General features: G+C 38.8%; 1 protein-coding gene across 3 annotated transcripts in view; it reads left to right on the plus strand.

Annotated features, from left to right (window-relative positions):
- The first annotated feature begins 797 nt into the window (after positions 1-797).
- NCAM2 (neural cell adhesion molecule 2) overlaps positions 798-22689 on the plus strand; it is a 283943-nt gene continuing 262051 nt past the window's right edge. For 2 of the 3 annotated variants that reach the window (XM_082784601.1, XM_082784602.1), the window contains exon 1: positions 819-893. In XM_082784601.1, the coding sequence (XP_082640727.1) occupies positions 842-893 (52 nt within the window). In that variant the 5' untranslated portion in view covers positions 819-841. Of the gene's footprint in view, positions 894-22689 lie in introns of all 3 variants that reach the window. The other variant, XM_082784603.1, reaches the window with a different exon arrangement.

Here is a 22689-nt window from a genome sequence, read left to right on the forward strand (position 1 = left end):
ATTCATTTTTTATTGGTTTTATTTCGCACACAGTCGTAAATAGCAGAGGTATTTTCTCCCCTCCGTGCTACTAACAGAAGTCAACGCAGGTGAATTCCCGGACAGCTAATCTCAGAGGTGCGAGGCCGCGAACCGACAGAGGCACCCGCCGCAGGGGCAGGGGCAGTGGCAGGAGCCGGGGCCGCGGCCATGTCGTGTCCCCCGCCCCGCCGCTCCCTCACACGGCCGCCTCGCGCCCGCCGTCCCCTAACGGAAGGTGGGGGGCAGCCGTTGGGGGGACGCTACAGGGACGCGGCGGGGGGTACCGGAGCCGCGCCAGCCCCTCGGTGCGCCGCGCCACACTCGCACTCGGCTCTCCCTTCCCGGGGGACTTGGGGCTTCCCGCCGGGCTCCGCAGCCGAGCCGCCGCCTCTCCCTTCAGGCTGCCTCCCCTCGGGCGCGGGAGCAGCCTCCGCGGGGATGCTGCACGGGACTCGCCTCGTCCCCCGGGGCGGGAGGCAAGAAGGGGAGAGAGGGAGGCTCCGAGCCCGCGGCGGAGGAATCGCGCTGAGGCCGTCAGCGTTTCACCCGTGCGTGTGCGGCGGAGGGATCCGCGCGGGCCGCCGTGTGCCCGCCCCCTGCGCGGCGGCCGCCGGCTCCCCGATATAGTGCGGCGCGGCGCGGCGCCCCCAGCCACTTGGCGAGCGGCGCGGTGCGGAGCGGTGCGGAGCGGGGCTGCGCGGCACGGCCGGCCGGGAGGGCTGGGCGGGAGGGAGGGAGGGAGCAGCGGCGGCTGGCGGCGGGGCTGGCCTGGGCTGAGCACCTCTAACTTGGAACTGTCCGCCGGCGTGAGCTCCTGAACATGAGCCTCCTGCCTCTCTACCTGCTCGGATTGCTCCTCAGTAGCGGGCAAGGTAGGAGCGGGTCTGCTGCTGCTGCTTTTTATTTTTTATTTTTAATTTTTTTCATTTTTGAATAATTCGTACCTATGCCGTGGGCTCGCTCCATCGCTCAGGTTAGCGTGTAACTGAGAAAGAAACGGAGAAAAAAATCTAAGCGTTGCGTCCCGCTGGAATCGGATTAGAAGGGACCTCAAACTTGCCTAATTCGCCCCCTTCCCCTCTTATAACAGCCCTCGGGGAGAGGAGCCCTTCGTGAGGAAAGGGAGGAAAAAAAAAAAAAAAAAAAAAAAAGCTGGGAGCTGCTCGGTGCACTTAGCTGCTTCGTACGGGGTCTTGCCTTTTTTTTTTTTTTTTGGCGATAAATGTGGGAGGGCATCGAAGAAAAAAAAAATAAGAAAGACGCTGTCGGGGACCGCGCTGTCTGTCGGAGGGGAAGGCAGCGTGGGCGCCGCGCTGGGCACCGCCGAGAAGTGTCGCCGCGGAGCCCGCGAGGCACCTGCCGGGGGCTGTCCCCGTCAGGGCTTCCCCTGACGGCTGCGGCCAGGCGGACCCCGACCGCACCGCGCTGCGCCGGCTGGGCTGGGCTCGCCCCGGGAGCGGCGGCGAGGCGCTGCGGGTGCGGGTGCGGCCGCGTCCGGGGGGCGCTCACGCAGGCAGCGGCTTGGGCCCCGCGGGGGGCAGGTGCGCGGGGCGGGGGCGTCTGTCAGCGGGGCTTGGTGGGGATGGGGATCTAAAGGGGGGTGGCCACGGCGAGTTTCGGCCGCGGGGGCCGTGCCCGCCGCCCGAGGGCACCGCCTCGCTCGCCCGCTGCTTTTGGGGAGGTTTCAGGGGGAAATAGCGGTGCTAGCGATGGAAAACGCGCCCCGCGCGAGCGGGGAGCATCCCTCCCTCGGGCCGGCCTTGCAGCAGGGGGCGGCAGAGCTCCACGGCCGCGCCGGCCGCTGCCCCGCGCTGGGGACGGGGCCTCGCCCCGCGGCGGGCCGGGGGCACCGGGCCGGGCTGCACCGAGCCGGGCTGGGCGGGGGGTGTGGGGCGGGGGCCGGCGTCCCGCCCCGGTACCTGCCCTGCCGGCGCCTTGCGGGGGGCGGCTGCGGGCTCCGCCGCGCCGGGTGAGGGGCGGGGGGCGCCCAGCAGTAAGGTGTGGGGACTGCGGCTCCCAGCGCCCCCGCCTTCCAGGAGCTCGTCTCCAAACCTCCTGCCGCGCAGACATTTTGTCTGGGCGAGAAGTAGCGAGCAACCACCAGATGCTCGCAATTCGCAGCGAGGGACTTCTCTGCTTTCGCCACCTCGGGACGAGCTCTGGAGGAGGTCTCCCGATTAGCGATTCAGAAGCGGTGCGGAGGCTTCCCAGCATCGCCGGGGTGGCGAAGGAGGAGGAGAAGGGAAAAGCATCCTTCAGTCTTGCCATTGATCCACCTGTGTGTAATGGTTGTGGAGACGTGGTCCGCCGTTCCCCTCACGGAGGAGCGGCAGAAAGCTACTTTGTGGAGTGTGGTTACTGCAGTGTAGAAAGATTACATAGTTTCGGTATCGTAGCATCGCAAACGTCAGGGGGTGAATAATGGAATGAAATCCGACGTGCCATTAGGCTGAGTTTTAAAAACGATAGCTGGATAGATAGGGAAGGGGGATGGAAAGAGGAGGATAAGAGCTCTATAAATCTAATATTGACAGTAAGTTATTAGTGTTAACTCAATGGAGAAAAGTATTTATATATAAAAAAAAAAAAGTGAATAGCTGTAAGGTGGGAAGTGTAAGATTTTTTGAGTGGTTGTGGAAATTGCAGGACCACAGGCTGTGGAAAATAGCCTCAACCCACAATAGGGGATAGCAAATAAGAGTGGGAGAAACATCTGCATATGGAAAATATTGCCATTTAGGTTGCTAGGGGAGAGGAAGATTCTACAGGTTTTTTTTAATTTGAAAATAACATTGACTTGGTGAGGGGCTTATTTTGCATTTTTTTTTGACACCTCCTCTTAGTAATCTTGAGATCTCTTGCAATGATGCAAGTAATCTGTGAGGGTATTCCAGAAACTCTAGTCTTACCCTGTTGATATGTGATAATTATGATTTTATTTAATGTTAAAGTAGAGGTAATGTAGACAGTTGAGAAAAACCCAGTAACGGGATTTGGATCATTTGCTTCAGAAATACTGAAAGTCTTAGAATGAAGACTTGCATTTCTGAGCATATAGCTGCAGCAGATTTCATGAAGAATAACTGAAGCTTTTTCATTGCAAAATGCTGTTAGGTCTAAGACTGGGGCAAGGAAGCTGTGATACTTTGTGCCATTTCAGAAAATCAGAGCAGTTTGAAAGCAAGTAGCTGACAGCCCCCTCCCCCCTACCCAGCTCACTTCAGAGCTTACTAGTGTCATAATTATCAACCGAGGCCAAATATTTCTTCTCCTTGTTTCATCACAAGGGAGAGATTTAACTGGCCATGTTGTTGTGCTAAAACAAAAGTATGTTTCCTTAACATTTAAAAAATACCCAAACTGAAAGACCCCAAATTAATTAGGTTTGGTTTAACAAATAAATAAGCGATAAAGAAAAAGCTCCTCTCTGTAACTCTGCCTTTTAGCATGCATAGTGATACAACACTCAGAGTAGACTTCATTGGTTTTTAACAGTGTCTGGGGACACTGACTTAGAGTGAATGAAATGGACACCTTCCCAGATCGCTAAATCCTATTTCTTCTATCACTCTGCATAATATACAGTTCTTTGGGTTAGCAAATTTCTGTTAAGCTGCAATAGAAAGTGTTTCGCTTGCAGGATTTAATCCATTTTGTATTCATCCAGAAGATTTGTATGAGTGAGTACTTATTCAGTCATTGAGCTTGAAGTTTCTTCTCTTTGCTGCTTTGATAGGAAGTTCATTTTTGGTTTTGATGCAGAGTTTCTGTGTACAATTGTTTATAAGGGACTGTTTGCTAATAAGGAATGTTCTCTAAAACAGTTGCTAGCAGGTGCATCTTATTTGCTGCAGTGTAGTTATTTCCTCAAGTCTTGCTTCTTTCTGCTTTTTGTAGAGAATACATGAAATTTGGAATTTTTGAAGTCAATCACAGTTTGTCCAATGGATTAAGTGCAATTTATATTATACTCTAATTGTAAACTGAAATCTGAAATGTTTATAACTTCAGATAGCTATTATTTTCTGCTACCAGTTGATTTATACAACTGCAATAAGATGAAAATAAATCAGTCTGCCTTCACTCCTTTTCACTCTTAAACAAAAAAAGGTGTTAAAAGAATGCTTGGTTTGATGTAACTCCTATGTAGCTAGCCTATTTAACTCCTTTTCAAGTGAAGACAAAAGTCAAAGTATCTGCCTGAAAATAAACTGGGATGTTCAGCAGATTGTCTCAAGAATGTATTGTTAAGAAATATGTGGAGTTTTGTTCCATGTAATTATATACAAAATGATTTATGTAGAGATTTTTATTGTTTGCAGTGGCTTTAAATCATGAAATGTATGAAAATAAAGCTATAGAGCTAAAGCTTTGATTTTTTTTTTTTAAGAGGTTGAACAGTATCATTTTGACTGTCTTTCTCCTGCAAAGTGGTTCATGTATTTATTTAGCTAATTCTTATCATCTGTGGGAATGTTACTGTGGTGTTATGACCAACTTGTGTATTATTTGCCTTTCACAGCCTTCTTAAAAATAAAATAAATTTGAGAACAAATGCTGTATTTATTTGCCCTTTCATTGACCTTTTTATTTGAGGCACTTCTCCCAGATGATTCATGTTTGACTACTGATTTTCTTCCAATTTATTCCAGTAATCCCCCAGTTACATTCAGTATGTGCCATCTGATTCCAGAATAATCAAGTTAATACGATGTTTTGGGAAACACATGTTTTAACTATGTAGTCATTTGTGTCTGAGTTGAAAATCCATTACTGAAAGACTAGGACTGACTTATCTAGATATACAATATGGATTTATACTTCTATTTATATTTTAAATAGTTTATATGAAGTAACATGCCAGATGTTTTGCTCGTTCTCCCTTTAATTGCACACCTTAGTTTCATAAAGTAAGGGCAGTATGCTTGAAGCATATCACAAGGTTTTACATGTCACAGACGATTTGAAATTGATTTTTGATGGCTCTTGGAATTTGGAAATAGAAGAGAATTGGGAGACCTTATGGATAACCTACCTGATAGCTTCAAATTTGAAGGCCCATTTAGGTGCAATATGCTAGATCTAGGCATATTGGTATGTAGCACGTTGTATTATCACTTTGTGATAATCAATCAATTAATTGTGACCTTATTCTGACCTAATTAATTATGTCCTGTTCCATGTCTTCTTTTTTCCCTCCTTAGTATATTTAGTGCTTTCTAGGGTAGATAATTGACTGAAATCACTCAGTTTTTGGTATCTCTTTTAAAGCTCACAAAAATTTTCATTGATAAGTAGAGCATTCAAAGTACTTCCTGCTGTTACCTCAATCTGAGGATGTCCAGCTTCAGCAACATAATTCTGCAGTCTTCCACAAAATCTTTTTACTGTGTTTTTAGCTCAGTTTCACTTAATACTGTAGTTGCATGTATATAGATATTTTTAGAGGATGTCAAGACAATGAAGAGTTAAGTTGGCAAGGTATTCTTCAGGCTTCTGATGTCATGCTATAACATTTTGAATGAGGTCTTCAAAAACAAAGGTGCAAAGCTTCTTTTATTTGTTATAGGGTTAGATTTTTTTGTTATTTGTTATCATTTGAATGGCTTCATTAATTGGAGAAGGCATTTGCTGTACTGCAGCTGAGATCAGAATCAAACTTTTAATTCCTGGAATGATAAAGTTAGAGGAATGGAAGAAAAAAAAAAAACACACACAAAAAAAAAAAACATGAACAGAGTGACTTTCCTGACTACATCTATATGTGGTGACAGCTTATGATACTAAAATCTTCTTGTACTGGCAGAGGAACATGTTCTAAAACCTACTTAAAGATGTAGAAAGGAAACAACAAGGCTTGTGTATGCATACATGCATTCTTACTTTTTAGAAAACCTTGTCTAACAAGAACCCCATATCTGGTTTAAATGACCTGCACTTGAGTAACTTAATGGAAGTGCTGCTGGTTGCACTAATGCAGAGGCTGCTGTGCTGAGCAGGAGTCAGTTGGCTGCAGTGGGTTTTTGATTAGGCTGTGCAGTGTGTGAAAGCATCTCTTGAAGTGGCAGGAGGTGATCAGCATTCACTTATGAAGAAGCATGATATGGGATGATACTTTCTATTTATGGTGCTGTTATTATTTAGGAAAATGGAAGCTTCGTAACAGAATTCATCTCTATGCATCAAAATGTGGATCATTAATGACATGCCACAGTAGTAGAGGCTACAACTCAGATCATTCAACAAGTAAGATCTACCATAGAATGATACATTTATAAGGCACTTATTAAATATGAGAATGACTATAGACATTGTGGCCAAAATCTACTGATCCTAGTTAGAGGATAATTTTCACTGCCTGAAGTTTTTGTTTGCATGAGAACCAAACTGGGCCAGTTCTTTAAAAGCAATTATTTTACTGTCTCATGAAAGTTGCTTGGAGAAGGAGTTAGACAATTAAGTGTATCAACTAAAACTTCATTATGTGGTATCTACCTATTTAATAACTCTTTTATCATTTAACACAAACTTGTACAATATTTTACATGTTCTACATTCTTTTTGAAAGATAAATAAGCAGGTGTTTGATTTCACCTGTTTTTTTAATGTCGTAGCATTGCAAGCAGGATGATTGAGTCTTTTAAAAGCATGTTTGAACAAATAATTTCAGTAAGCCTGGACAGCTCTTAACCATGGCTGTTTACCACGATATAAGTATGATGTGATTTGAAATGGCCAATTCGTGGATGGAAAATGTTCAGATAAACTTGCAAAGCTCCATTAAATATTACGGGGATTCAGTCAGCTTCTTTGTTCCTCCGTATCGTGACTGTAATAAATTTCCTCTCATCCAAGTCCTGCATGTGTTCCTTCAAGAACAAGCTTTCCATAAAAAGCATAAAACATCAACACTTTCACTTAAGATGTAGTGACTTTTCCAGAACGAAAGTGGGGGAGAGGGGAGAAACGGCTCTTCTATTTGCTCAGTCTATATTTTTCTTCTTACATAAATCTGTTTTGTGCCTTTTGAAGGGTACACTGTTTTTATTTAGTGTTCAAATTATTTGAGTAGAATTGCTACACAGCAGACAAAGGTGGTTGAGTAACTTTGCATATCAGAAATATTCAAAGTAAAATGTAATGTCCCTGTAGCTTACGAATAATATATATTAAGGTCATGAAGGAAAATTCTCTTCTCAAAATGACTTCTCCAGTTAGCTAATATTAAGTTGAGTATTTATGTTGCAATTGTAGCTTAAGTAACAATGCAAGTTGTTTGACTGGCTATAAGCTGAAATTCATACCTGGAATTTGTGTATATAACTCATACAAGGAGTTGCTGTCCTCATCACTTTGCCCAAGCAGTGCCATTTGGAACATAATCTCAATTCAGTTTGAAAACAAAGCCATTGCCATCAATTTTCTTGCTACTACCATGTGGTGCACAATATCCAGTAGAGCTGCAAGCAATTGCAAACCCATTAACTTCACAGACCATTGTACCACAGCTGAACTTGACTTGTTCGAAGTCAGGTCTATAATTAAAATAATAGACATTTAAAAAGAGGCTTAATGCAGTGTATGGAGATCCTTGTAGTAAGTGTTGCAGGTGGATGTGAACAGGTAAGGAGAGGTAATTCTACATCTTGCTATGAACAGCTTTCTGTACTGATCATGTACAATGAATTTTCTTCTTTATTCTAACAGGAAAGATGTAATCAGAACTGCAATGTTATTATGTCAATACTGTGTAATTATGTTAATTGGTCAAAGCAAAATAAGCTAAATACCCAGGGACTGGGGGAGAGGGTAGAAAATAAGGTGTGTGTGTTAAACAGTGAAGATCAGTTAACAGGAGTAATGCAATACAGCATTTTTTTAAAAAGTTATTAAACGACTCATAAATTGCTGCTGGGTGCCTGCTGGGTCAGAACGAAGGTTCATGTACTCCAGTGACCTCCTGGCCTGACAGGGACTAAAGACAGTAAGACAATGCATGAAGAAACAGTAAGTGCAAAACAAGAACAGTGTGGTACTTCCATCAGCGCACCCTACAGCATTCAGGGGTATGTCAGGTAACATCTATGTGAACTTCCTTAATAATCTTAACAAATCTCTGCTACATGAGTTTGTTCTTAAACCAGGTGATACTTTGATCTATTTGGTGCACTATGTCAATGACTGAGGAAAATACAGAAAGCAGCCTGAAAAGTCATGTTCAGATCCTTACTTGCAGTGTTTCAAGTAATGTAAGGAATATGGTAATGTAAGGATTGCAAATAATTCCTTACCTATCTTTTCTGTGATCTCATGAGAACCACAGAAAAGCTATGCATCTCTTCTGTTAGGGAATCAGAGCTATGTGTTATATTCATGGACTTCCCAAAGATTTAAATACATGTTGTTTTGTTTGCTGTTTTTTTGTACCTTTTGCCAGTATTTTATGTATTTTCCTAGCCTTTAGGTAATGGTTATCTTACTTGATGTTAATGTCTATTAAATCAGTACTTGAATTTTAAGCTGATCTCCATCAGGCTGATGGTATGCAACCTCTTTGTTTATACTATACTTTTTATACTGTTTGTACTTCTGGTATTTTGTATTTATTTTTTTGTTTCTGATTTCTTTCCTGTAATCAGTGTTGCAAGATGTGCCTCACACATGGGGTGGGGTCTGAAGCTTTTGTGTAGTTAGCATAGTAAAATGAATGCTGAGAGAGATTTGATTACTAAGAAGGTGGCTTCAGGGATGAGTACACAGTGCTGAGATAGTTTAAAGGCAATCATGATATGTGAGTAAATGGACATAAATAGGTTACAAAAATCTTCAGTACAAAATACAATTCCTGGTCAAAAAAAAAAAAAACAAAACAACAAAAAAAAAGTGACTCTGGAGCATTCCAAGAGTGAGAAGGAAGAAGCATGATTATTCTTTAGATGGTTCTTTATTTATTTATGAAAGTGTTACAATCAGTGGGTCTCCAGAACGTACCAGGAGATCCCTTCAAATGATTTGCTTCAAAGGCATTCTTCATGTAAATGTTCTTAAGATGTAGGGGAAAATAATTCTCCAATTGCTGAATGGTACTTTCTGGAAAATATTATTCCAGCATTTCTCATCTGTTAGTAGGTGTTCGTAGCAGATATTATTTCTGAATGCAGTAAGAATTACCAGAGTTTTGTCCTTGGTACCTCTTGCATATTCTGCTGGTGTCAACAGATGTCTGTACGTTTTAAAAGTAAATAAATAATAATAAATAAGCTGTGCCTGGTAAAGCTTCAGAAATTCAGATGCTTGGTTGTCAAAAACATTTTCTCTGTTTTCATCACTTACATCTCTTTGAAAGTGAAAGAAAATTGTTCTTTAAAAATGCAGCCTTAAATTAGTTATTTGTGTATATGAGAAAAATAGAGAACCACAGAGATGAAAATGTGGAACACTGGAACCTCGTGGTTTATGCTAATCGCCTACATGATTTTGTCAGACATCCATATTTCATGATAGGTTTGCTTTTATTAGTTTGTGTTTTGCTTTTTGCTCCTGAATTCTAATTCTGTAAATTTAATCTGAAATTCAGGATGAATTATAACTAACTGGGCATTGTCATCAGTAATAATTTGTGAATTTTATAAATAATGCAGTAATACATGTGCTCCAGTGCTTTCTGTGTTTGTAGAATAATATTCTAATTTTAGATATTTGAGAACTAAATGCAGACTTCTTCCAATAAACAGTGTCTGTAGTGTAACACAAATGCTACATTTATCTTTAGCCTTTACAGCTTATTTTAAGAAAATTCTGTTATGTGAGGTGAGTTCTGCTGACAGAACTATGCAACCCCTGCAGTCATGAAACTCCCACTGGAGTCAATGGGAGACTTGTGCACCTAGAGTGCTGTTACGGGGCTTGTACTGATTGCAGCTTTCAGGGCCTGATTGGAGCTTTCAGGAGTTGTATAACTCCCATGTGAGTATGTGGGATTTCTGATTTAGTGAAGAATAGAAAATCAAGCTCTAACTTTATGTATGTCTATGTAGTGGGCATGTTTATAAAGTAGCACTGACAAAGCATAGCAGTAATCCAGCAACACAAAAGTCAGAACCCAGGTGATGTTCTGATGTGACAGGTTCCATTTAAGATAGATAAAAATATCATTTTTTGTCTCGTGCACTGTGTTTTTTTAATAATAAAGCCAAAGACTTACCGTAAGCTGCTGATTTCATGTTTTCCCTCTGGGAGTGTATGAGAATGTTGAGCTTTGTGCAGTTAATGCAGTTAATCATTGTGTGTCACGAGGTTCTTGCTGCCCCGGTTATAGCTGTGTTGGGGAGTTTACCATTCAATAATAAAAAAAGTATATATCATTTGTTTTTGTTTGTTTCTGAGATGTTTGATTTACTTGTTTGTTTTGGTCTGTGGCCTTGTGACACCAGTCAGACCTGCTCCTTGAATGTTCAGTATTCAGATCATGGCTGGAAGTCTGTAAGCATTCTGTCTGAATGATCAGATGTTAAATGGATTTTTGCCAGTTTATGGCAGTTACAGACATTGGGTTCAACAGCTTTTAGCATTTAGTCGAAATAATCCTCCCCAGTACCTTCGTGTTACATTGCTGTGAATGACTGTGGATTATAAGGCCTGCATAAATGGAATTGATGTTGCTGATTTTGAGAACAATCATAGATGTTTTGCTCTACAGTTCTCCTAAAGCCATTGTAGACTTACTCTAAGTTTTAACATTCTTAGAATTAAAATTACAGATACTCATGTAATGTGATGGTTGTGGTAGTCTTTATTTCTGAGTCCATGATAGTGCTGAAAGAACATTAAATTGCAATTTGCTTGCTTACTGATAACATCAAAATTCATTTCTAACATTATATTCACTATTTCTGTCACATGCAAACATAATTCCTTTGTGTGTTCTGAGACCTTGGGAATCACCAGTTTCATTTTGTGCATGTAGCCTTTTAGTTGTTGTGTTCTGATAGCATATATATATATATATATATCTACATACACACACATATAATATATGTGCTTTTTAAAAAAAAAAAAAACACAACAGCAAACGACAACAAAAAACAACTCCCTAGATCCATGATCAAACACTTGATTTTATGTATGGAAGAGCAGATCTGGCTGGGGAAGATACTGCTTCCTATAAAAATGTTGATGAAAAGAAATACTTTCCTATAAGTAGTAAACCTTTTATTTTTATCTACTCTGAACAAATTCTTAAATAAATAAAACCAAGAAATACTCCTTTACAAGAGAAAAGTCCTTGTGCTCTTGGATAGGTGAGTTCTGATAACAGTTTTTCTGTGACTGTTTTAAACTAGAAAAAAACACCTGTAGCCATTGAATAAACAGAGAATATAAAAGTATAATACATTTTCATATAAATAATATTGTAAGAGCTATTCTAAGGAAATCTTTGTATTCTTGTGGTTAGTAAATATTAATATTGCTTTAATTCACCTTAAATGTGTTTATGACTGTTTTCTAGACTACTGAGATGACCAAATTCAGTCCTGAAAGGTTTCTAGGTACTCTCCATTTATAACCATGTCAATGAATGTCATGCCCTGCAGAAAACCTTTTGTGCTGTTCATTACCACACTAAACCTATTACATGTGAACTGCAGGTATTAAAGTAGTAACATCTGTATTTGTGAACCTATAAAACAATCGATTTGTGTGATGTTCTATTTTTACTTAGGAAAACGGTGTAATGAATCTTGTGAATAAGTTTGTGGACATTTATTAAAACACCAATCCTCTAATCAGGGAAAAAGAGGGAAACTCTGGTAGCAGGAAGGAGGTAATACCAAATACTTAATATTTATTGAAGGTTCATGTTTTTCTCATAGATGTTCTATTTTTTTAAATTGTTTTGTTTTCCCCTGGGGCAGGAGGGGTGTTGGTGTCCAAAAATATTAATAAAAAAGTTCTGTTTCCATAGTGTAGGTGTATTTTAATGTATCTTACCAAGTTTTACATAATGGCTGTGAAATATTTTATTCTTAAGACTGGAAGACAATCTTAGAGGCAATGCAGGCATTTTCACAACTGTTCATTAAATTCATAAAAATGTAGAATAGCTATGTTGTTATATTTTCATTTGAACTGTGGCCACATATGCAAATAGACATGAATGTTCTGAGTACTTTTTGCTTGAATTATCACAATTTTAAAAAGCAGTATGTCAAAATTCAGATATCTTTTTTTTTTTTTCTAAAATTCAGTTCTAAAAATAGCTGTAAATCTGTGACAAAGAATTACTACAGCAGCAAAAATGAGAGTAGTAGCCTTTCTAAGCATTTTTTAGGAAGAATGCATAGTGAAGTAAAAGCTATTTTTCATGATAAATATTTTTGTACAAACCAAACATTTTTATTAGTCGAAGTTTTAATTGTGTAGTATTCTTATATAAGGCTTAATTCATGGCTACATAAAGAATATTTTAAATTTTTATTTGTTCCATTATAAAAGTACCTTTGGAGTCCTGTTGTGCTACAAGAAGTAAAAAGGGGAATGGAAACAGTTAACTTTCTCAAAGATTCATTGAGTTCAGTCAGCTCTGCCCTACTTCCATTTGGCAGGATTTCTCTCTTCGAGCAGCACTTCCTTTCAGTTGCATTGTGTGGTGTAACTGCATAATATAAGCTGCGTTTTTGAGATATGATGTAATGGAGATAAATATTTTTGTGGTAAAACTTCTGGTTCCAGCCTTTTTTGCATTTGTTAAGGCATGTGGTCTATGGAACAATGTGGCAAAAAATAAATAAAATAGGGGGAAGGTACTGATTCAACTGAAAAATGAAGTATGTGACCTGCTGGTAATCACAGACAACAAGTAAAACACATTTTTTGTTATAAGAGTATAGATTTCAAAGTATCTGTCTTTCTAAAAGTATGTGGTCTGTCCATTCAATGTCATATGCATAGACTTCCACACAATGAAGTCTCTTATTGAAACTGACACAAATAGCATCTTTGCTTCTCTGGAGAGAGTAGCTAAAGGCTAAATAAGAATGGAAACTTTCTGGTTTTTAATTCTGAATAGTTTCTGCAGATCAGAGAACTCGAACCCTTTTCTTTTATTTTTTTGTCTTTATAGGGTTTTCTACACAATAATGTGTTTTGTATAATTGTATATTCAGTATTATTCGTGAATGCTAAAATTGCTTCTGGTACACTTGCTTTGGAACATGTATGCCATCAGGTATCAATAACACTGAGGAAACCTCAGCATGAAATGTGCAAAGCCTCATGACAGACCCCTCAAGTCCTCCTGCTGGAAACAGTAGGGAGTTATCAGGCATATCTCCGTGGCTTTTCCTAGGCAGATGCAAACTCACCCTGCTCATTCTCCCAGTCAACTGAGCACAAACTAGCTCCCAGTAAACTAAAACTGCTGTTCTTGTGACATGGCTTGAACAAATTGTCGTCAAGGCTGATTAACATTAGCACAGTGTTGTGGTAATTACAGATGCACAAATCACCATTAGGTTGCATCTGGCCAGCTCAGGCTTGTGTCTGCCTGCCAAAGTTTGTGTCAGTGTGTCCACAGCAAGATTAAGGCTGAAGCTCAAGCTAAGGAAGTCCTAAACCAGTAAATCTAAATGGTACAGCATAGTCCTTATGGCACACATTGCACACATACCTTAGGAGCGCTGGAGGAAAATGTGTGACTCAAGTAAATAGATGACATGCTTACAACAAATGAAACTATTGATTCCATGCTTGAGTTAAGGCCCCTCTGCATCACACTTATGCTGCTAACAGTGTTATGGGCACAACTAGCTTGGGCCACAGCAATGCATGCATGACCTAAGTAGAGGCAATAAACTTGATTCAGGTCTCTTCAGGCTTTAGGGTGGGGCCCTAAAAATTGCAAAGTCTTTTCTAATGCATGTATGTGATGTTACTCCATAAATTCTAGGAAACCAAGTAAACTTTATTCTACTGATTCTTATTAGGGGCACTTATTGTGGCATATTGTTGTGGGAGTACCCGTGCAGGTTATATTCATGAAGTAAAAGTCCAGTACTACACTGAAACGGGTATAACTGAGAGGAGCTGAACTACTAGTGAGAAAGGAAAACCCAGCTTTATTACATTAGTAACTTTTGAAACGTATGTTAAGTTTAAAAGTCATTATTTTAATTATTTTTTTATCTTCAAACTACTTTTTGGTCAAATAAAGTCAGATCAAATTTGATACATTGAATACCAATTTTTAGTCAATAGAATAGTTATCCATTTAAATAGAGAATAATTATTTAATGAAATCTGAGAGTATTCTTGTTAGAATACTACTATTAGGCAGGAAACCTGGGTTCTTCTATTGTGAAGCTTTGTGGCTTACTATGAATTACTTCATTTGTGTCTCAGAAATGTGAATATGTCTTTACAAAATAAGGAGAGTAAAACTCCTGTGGATACTTTTTTTCCCCTTAATTGTGTTGAGGTTCCTTATTTTATTGACAGGAACTGAAAGAAACGTGATCAAGGTCAGACCAAGTCCATTGTAAATCCAGAATTGAACCAGCTGTCCTGATTTCAGTCCAGTGCTTTACCAATCATCCTGCTTTTCTTTAATGTTAAGATACAGAACCAACAGTGGCACGGAAATCTGCAGTGACTGTAAATTGACTTCAGGGTTGCTCTTTAGGAGTGTGCACACTGATTCAAGCAGCTCTGTCTTAAATAAGTTTTATCTGAGGCCAGTGTATTTGGTGTGTGTGATGATTTGACATTCCTTGAGAATCCTAAGGAGTATCCCCAGAAATCCTTATTGAAATCTGCAGATAGCAACTGGAATGCTTGTTTTTAAAGGATAATAGTGGGAAACTACATTTTTTTTTTAAATCTAAAGATTATGTAAGATCTGTATTTAAATATTTTTCTATGTTCTCTAGTCTCTATTCTGACTCTGCATCAGAAAGTACCTATTCTTGGCAGTTTTGAAATAATAGCACTAATGATTTCTCTCTTTGACGAATGAAAACGAGCAACCAAGTTGTCGTCTTTCCTTGGCCAAACCGTCTGTTTTGGCTTTCATGGCTGGCTGTGACTGTTGGACTGCTAACACTGCAAGTGTTTGAAATTGGGCAAGAAAGATGCTGCCAGGATTGATAGGCTGAGAACCTGACCAAGCTCCCCCACCCCACCCCTCTTTCTTACAAACTCCATTTACTAAAATTGGCAGGCTAGATATCTTTAGTCCTGAGTTCTGTATCTGTTCTGGGAATCAAGATGGGCCTACATTTGTCCTCTGGAGTCTTTTTCCTCTTATATTTAAAAGTGGGGTAGTGTTTGCATAGCTGTCTTTGCAATATGTTTGAGGGTCATATAGTACTAAATCAATTTGATCATCTGTTGACATAAAAACAGGCAATAATGTTATTTATGCAGGCATTTTGAATGAGTGTTTTACAGGGCACCGAGTGCTGTTACAGCCTAAATGCTTTATTCCACACAGTAGAAATTGGGAGGGCTCTGAAATGCTGTTTGGAACACACACTCCCTGATCTCCTAGCACAAAAGAGTGAACAGAGTAATTACAGGGCCAGAACTTGTGTGTTCCCTGTATTGTTTGCACAAGTAAGAAGTCATCAATTGCTGCAAATTGGGTTAGCTATATAAACAGCAGCCTAATTTATTTAAAGTCAAGTCTCAGAGACCTGGAAAAGAATAATGGGGGAACAAGAAGGGGATTGCAAAAAGAACAGAGGTACAGAGTGTGCAGCTGTGCTTGTGGTACTTGTTAACTTCAACAGGTAGCTCATGTAAATTGTGTTTAACTGAATGTATTTAGATATAGCAGAATTCCTTTGTTTTAACCACTGACAATGTGGAGAGGTTGAGATTGAAAATTTCAGCAGCAGCTTTAAACCTACATCCAAGGGCTGTTGAAATGACATATTTAAAACCAATCATATTTCATAAATTCATAAAATCAATCACCACCTCCTGCTGAGTGCACATGAATATTCATACTTCTTCCCCAGATGACTTGCAGAAATCATGATGTGCCTTCCAAATGGATTTATATAGTTCACTCTCTGAAGTCAGTAACAACTTCTATTTAACTTTCCCTGTGCTTGGGTTTTCTTCAGTGTATGCTTGCTTAAATACTGAAAGGAACATTTTGGGAAGCTTCCCTACCTGCAGCAGCAGTGATGACAGTGTGAAAGACATGGACACGTGGCCCTGCAGAGGTCCATTAGAGGTCGAAGATGGATTATGCTTCTCATGGGTCCCACATGCTGAAAAGAAGAATGTGTTTCTTTCTTCCCACAGGGACTACTCACATAAATAAAAGTATAGCCTACGCTAACACAAACATGTTAAATTAGGATTAATACTGATAGCATATGCCAGTAGAGTAACTCAGCACTGAAAGGTAATGCAACTTGGTCAGAGTTTCAAGGAAGTTGGCTGACAGAACCACGAGTAACACTTACATTGGGTTTATCTTGCAAATAAAATGGCATTTTGAATCCCAAGCATGCTTTCTTGAATATTTTTTGAGAATATTTTTAAATTCTCTATTCAATTGGATCTTTAGTACTTTAAAAAAAAAAAAAAAAAAAAAATTCTCTGATCCCTAATTAGCGTCTTCTCCTGTGAGGGAGGTGTGTGGTATTTTTGGGAGACTTAAACTGAATGCCTGTAAGCCTGTGCATCTTTGAAATGCTTTTCACAAACAATGTGGGTATCTTAGTAAAAAGTGTCCTTCTTGTTACTTAGATGAAAATGTCTCTTTTCATTTAAGCTGCTTGACAAGAACAGCTATCATTTTATTACAAGTTGTAATTTGTCGCATGTAGTATGTATGTTGTTTTTTTCTAATCTTTGCTGTTGATTTTGCACACTAAAATCTGTCATTTTGGTAAACTAGATCTTTTATTTAATCTGTAGCCTTTTATGCAGCCTTCTAAAAGAGGGATCTTTTTGAGTGCAAAGTTCGTTGTCATGTTGCTAGTGTGTGTTTCTGACCAGAATGCAAAGTAGTTTTAATCCATACATTCTTTTTTCCTGTACCGGGATAGCTGCCAAACCTATGTCAGCGATTAACTTCTGAATGTGTCAGCTATAACAAATACGGTTCATTGTTTCTTGGCTAGTTAGCAGCTAGTTAAAAAGGCAGGAACAGCTCAAATGAAAGGAAAGTACTGTACATTTTGTATCTAAAATACTCAGGGTACTAAATTCCCCCAAAGAGAGGAGGAAAAAAAATCAGTTCTAGGAGGGATTTTTAGGTAGATAAAAATACTTAAATGATTGTTCAAATCAAAACATGATAAATCACTGGATGATGAAGTTACAAACTTATGACTAGTTACAGGTCACCTTCAATAAAGTTTTAAATATTGAATAATATTTAAACTTAATGTCCAAGTGAAAAGCAAAACAACACAATTGTCTGGAACAGTTAGAATAATATTGGTTAGAAAAAGAACATCACAAAAAAGGAAAATGCCTTATCTTATTCAGGGAAGCAGAGAATATGAAAGTTATCCATGTAGAGTAGAGTGCAGAATCACCATTTAGAGGGGGGAGTTAAAGATGCTTTTTCTCAACAGACTATTATAATAATATATTTATTATATATTATATATTTATTATAATATATTTATTATATATATTATATATATTATAATTATTATCTAATTATTAACGTCTGGTTTTGCTTGCAGATATCTGTGCACCAAGTCACAACAATTTCATGTTCATGCTTTGGCTGTATTATTTTTGGTAAATATTACTCTGCAAGTGGAAAATGAACAGTTTGCTGTAAATATTTTAAATATTAAAAGTATGTGCTTAATTAGCTCTTTAAGTTTCATGTAGACCTTTTTTCCTAAATTTTGTATCAACTATTCCAACATAAATTGTAAGTCTTGCAATGTATACTGGAATTTTAGTGTATGTAAGACTTCTTTTTCCATCATCTGATCTCAAAATTTGTATTTTTCTATATTGTCTCACAACTTAATGTGAAAATATTGGTAGTAAGCTAAAATGAAAAAAGGCTAACAGATGTCACTGATATCTTTCATAAGAAATCATATTCTGCTGTTTTATCTCAGTGGTGACAGATGCTAGAGCTCTGCAGAGATGCAGAGTTATTTTTGTTAACTGGCTGATTTGACCCCTGTCATTTTGAAGTTACAGTAAGTGAAAGGTTTGAATGTGCTATTAGGCATAGCGAAGATAAAGGATGTGGTGCAATGAAATGTCAATAAACCAACAGGAGGTGAAAATTTGTATTGTGTTATATAAAAACAGAAAAACCACTGGAAAATACACATCTGTAACTTAGCAAATGTGTGCTTTGAGTTAGAAGAGGAACTTTAGCTACTGAAAGCCAACTATACTGTTGGGTGAATTTTTACATGCAAGGAATTGAGAGGGGAGTGGGGAGAATTATCATCTGCTTATGTTCTTTCTATGTGAGATAAATGTTTAGGATGCTTTCTGTTTTAAGAAAGCAAAGAGAAAATAGATGGTCTGTCTGCATAGCTAGAGAACATACTTTCTGTATCAATTTGTGAAATATGATCTTACTACTTAATTCAATGATAGTGGAGCACCCTATGCACTGTATTTACACCTAATTTTGTACATTATACAGACCCATTCCTTTAGAGCTTATTCCTTCTGCACTCCCCAGCACATTCTTCGCCCCACCTTCCCATTCTCCTTGCTTCCTTCTTACACTGGAGTACAGTTTAATAAGGGTCTCCAGACAGTGACTTTCCCTCTACGTGAGTCAGAACTTTTATGTTTATAATGCATAATTTTTCAGAACAGTAGTATCTAGAACAGCAGTTGTGAATCATGAACAGGTTTTGTTTGTCCTCGACTTACTCAGTGTGTGTTGTGGAAGACGGGCGTGACACTCTTCTCCTGTGACACATTTTTTTTTCCTTCCCCCCACCCCTTTTCATCTCCTGGTGGGAAAATCTGAGTCGTAGGATACAAAACAACTTGAGATGAATGCATCAAGAAATACAGTACTGGATTGACATCCAAACTATCTTCCAGTAAAGTTGATAACTTACAGCTCAGTTCTTTCTGAAATCTCAACCACCTGCACTATTATTTCCTACCACTACTTATTGTAACTATTCCTGAGCGTGTTAGTTACAGTGAAGCAATTTCTAGAGTATGCAATGCATTTTTGAATCCAAGACTTCAGAAGTTTGTTACTGCAAAGATTTTGTAAGAAGAAGAAAAAAAAAAAAAAGCAGGGAGGAATGGAAAAGTGGGGATAATTGTATGAAAATTTTTCTAATAGAAGTGGAAGCCAAAATGAATGGGCAGGTAATCTCCATCCTTTGGTCTTGAAATCATAAGCCCACAGAATTGTTTGTATTGGAATCGAACTTAGAGATAATCTAGCTCCAGCTCTGTGCCTTCCAGGTTGCTCTAGGTCCTAGAGCTCACATGAAGCTGGGGATTCATTGGCAAACATTCTACCTTTGTTTAAAAGGTAGAAGAAAGATGTCTGGCCAGTACAGCAGACTTGCTGCTCTGAAATGAATGATGTGCAAGGCTGTATATGTATATATCATATATAACTGATTTTATTTGTGTGGTTATATCATTGATGTCCCAGATTCTGATTAAATCAGGTTTTAATGCTGTACACAAATCTAGTAGCCCATTTTCAACAGTAAATGTTCCCGCAAGATGAGAAAAAAGGCACGCGGACATGAGAGGCAATGGGCTTGTTTCCTTTAAGGAGAACGGGATATGGGTGGTGTCTCTAAAAATTCCAGAATTTTTAGATCACACATGACTGAGCACATACTTCAGCTTCAATAAAAAGCTGAAGTATGTGCTCAGTGCAGGAACAAATGGGTATGGGCTGACTGAACAATTTTTGTCTGAAAATGTAAAGATGACATTCATCTAATAAAACCAATGAAAGTGTGGAACAGCCTTAAAAGTAATGATTGTATAAACTATTTATACATTAGACTTTAAGAAGAGAAGAAATATGAGGGCCATGGTGTAATGCAGAAGCTACCGTATCAGGGGAAGATTGTTTTTTAGCTGCATTCTTGATTGAGTTCTTCTTGGAATTGAACTGTGAAATTGTTCCTCTTTTTATATATTAAAGAAAAAGTATATTTAAATTTACAATTTAATTATGTAACAACAGATGATCACTTAAGTAACTCATATTAAGTAATAGCATATTTGTTCCAGAAATTTTCTGGAACTCTCAGATATGTGAAACCTGTTCAGTGATTAACCATGCAATGAGAGTTAATTCTGTTCTCGCTAAATCACAGATGTTGGAAAAGACCTCAAAGATCATCTGGTCCAACCACTCCCTAACCACCAATGTCACTCACTGAACCATGTACCTGAGCACCATGGCCAGCCTTTCCTTAAAACCCCCAGGGATGGTGAGCTCAGCCACCTCTCTGGGCAACTGGTCTAATGCCTAATATTTTCATTCATGTCATGTTCTTATTATGAATTATCAATGAGTCATTCCTGACTCTTTTTCAGGGAGTGTAGTGATAGGACAAGGAATAATGATTTTAAACTAAAAGAGGATAGATTTAGATTAGACGTTAGGAAGAAATACTTCACTGTGGGGGTGGTGAGGCACTGGCACACATTATTCAGAGAAGCTATGGGTATCTCATCCCTGGAAGTGTTCAAGGCCAGGCTGGATGTAGCTTTGGGCAACCTGGTCTAGTGGGAGGTGTCCCTGCCCGTGGCAGGGGTTTCAATCAGGATGGTCTTTAAGGTCCCTTCCAACCTGAAGTTTTCTGTGGTTCTTTGAATTCAGTCCAGAATTTGAGATTAAAAATAGGTAGTGTTTCAGTAGTACTTTGAAAGTATGGCTATAGCGTTTACTCTTATACTCTAAAAGATGTTTTGTAGATGCTTTGACTTAACAAAATAAGTAGCAGTTGATAAACAACAGAAATAATGGGACAACCATTAGAAATATGGAAGTGTGAGTTATATATGCAGAATTTTCTGTGGATGACAAAACCATTCGGGGATGCTTAAAAACCCACCTGATACAGCCTTGCACGTTTCATCAAACTGAAAAAAATAAAATGATTAGTTATTTGTGTACTGTGCAGAGATGATCTGAAAGATGACTCATCTCAAAGAGCAGTAATTTTACTTGTGATTGTTGTATACATCTTTAAACAATTAATGATGAGGTGCTGGAGAATCATACTGTCTGCAACAAGAAGTACTCAGAACTGTCAATTCCATTCATTAATCATAAGACAGTTATGAAATATAGAGTATATAGAGTAACTTGAATTTGGCATATGATTTTAGGCGAAAGTAGACAACAGGAAAAAATATCTGATTCTTTAATATATATTCATGATGTTTTCATGAATGACGTTAAAATAGATGCTTTCCAATTTACAGGAGTTATACGAATAAAGACTATAAAAGAGCATAGAAAAATGCACTGATCAGTAATGACATCATAGATAGCCACTTATGGCAGAGGACTCAAGTTCTAGGTACTGGTGCTTTTTAATGTAAGATGATGGTCTTCTGAACTGTAAAAACTTATTTGCAGCAATTAGCTGTGCATGTTTGTTCATTTTGCTGATCATCCAGAGTTTCATGTTAGCTATTCTGTGATTCTGTGGTATGTGTAAGTAACCAGATTAAAATAATTTGTATAGGGAAGGTAGGGCTCAGTTGCCAGAAATCAAAGACTCAGGTTTAGCACATCACAAGTGCTAGTCAAAATTCTGCTTTGTCAATAGGCAATGTCATTATTTTATTCAATTTGGCTTTTTTTTTTTCTGGACTTTCCAACCAGCACAGAAAATGGGAACTGCAGAAGGCAAGCAGATATTCTCCTGCGCGTGCTCTATTTATAGTTTCTATTAATGCTGTAGAAGCAACTTTGCCTTTTTTTTTTAAAAAAAAAAAAAAAGGAGTCGTAGTTCCTTGCAAATGGATTACATGAGACATGTTGAAGTCTAGTACCATAATCTCCTGAAAAAGGAAGAACAAATGGAACGTAATGGTAGTCTGGGTTGTTTAACGCCTGCTCTTATGAAACAGCAGTAACCTTACCAAAACAAGCTGTCCAAGTTTTGTAACTTAATAAACATTTCCTTCTTCCACTTTGATTTGCCTGAGTATAGCACCTATAAGTTGTTTGGGCTTTAAATTAAACTTGCATTGCTCTGTCCTTTATATTTTAATAATAACTAATTAACATTAAGATCATATATCTGCCACATTTTTCTAATTGGAAACATCTCATTTGCATCACTAAAATGAGCAGAGGAAATAAATTGCATGGAAGTATATCAAACTATCCATATGTATCAAAGTACGTTATTTATAGTTACAGACTGTGGTGAGCATTTACCATTCTTTACATCTTAAAATTATGTTGAATGCTGTTCAACATCTAGTAATTGCTTGAATGCCTAGCCTTTGTGTTTGAGCATTAATCTTGGACCCCAGCATGGAGAAAGAAAACAGATGACAGTTTGCAAGGTAGATGAGCTTAGGTAAGTTTAGAAGATGCTCATTTAGTATGGCTTCCCTGTAATCACTTTTCAGTTGACGGCCTCATGTACCTGAGGTTTTCGCATTTAATAGAGACTTGGGGTTCTCAAGTTGCTGGAAACA

Source organism: Aythya marila, assembly GCF_965140915.1.
Source record: "Aythya marila genome assembly, chromosome: 1".
NCBI lineage: Eukaryota > Metazoa > Chordata > Aves > Anseriformes > Anatidae > Aythya > Aythya marila.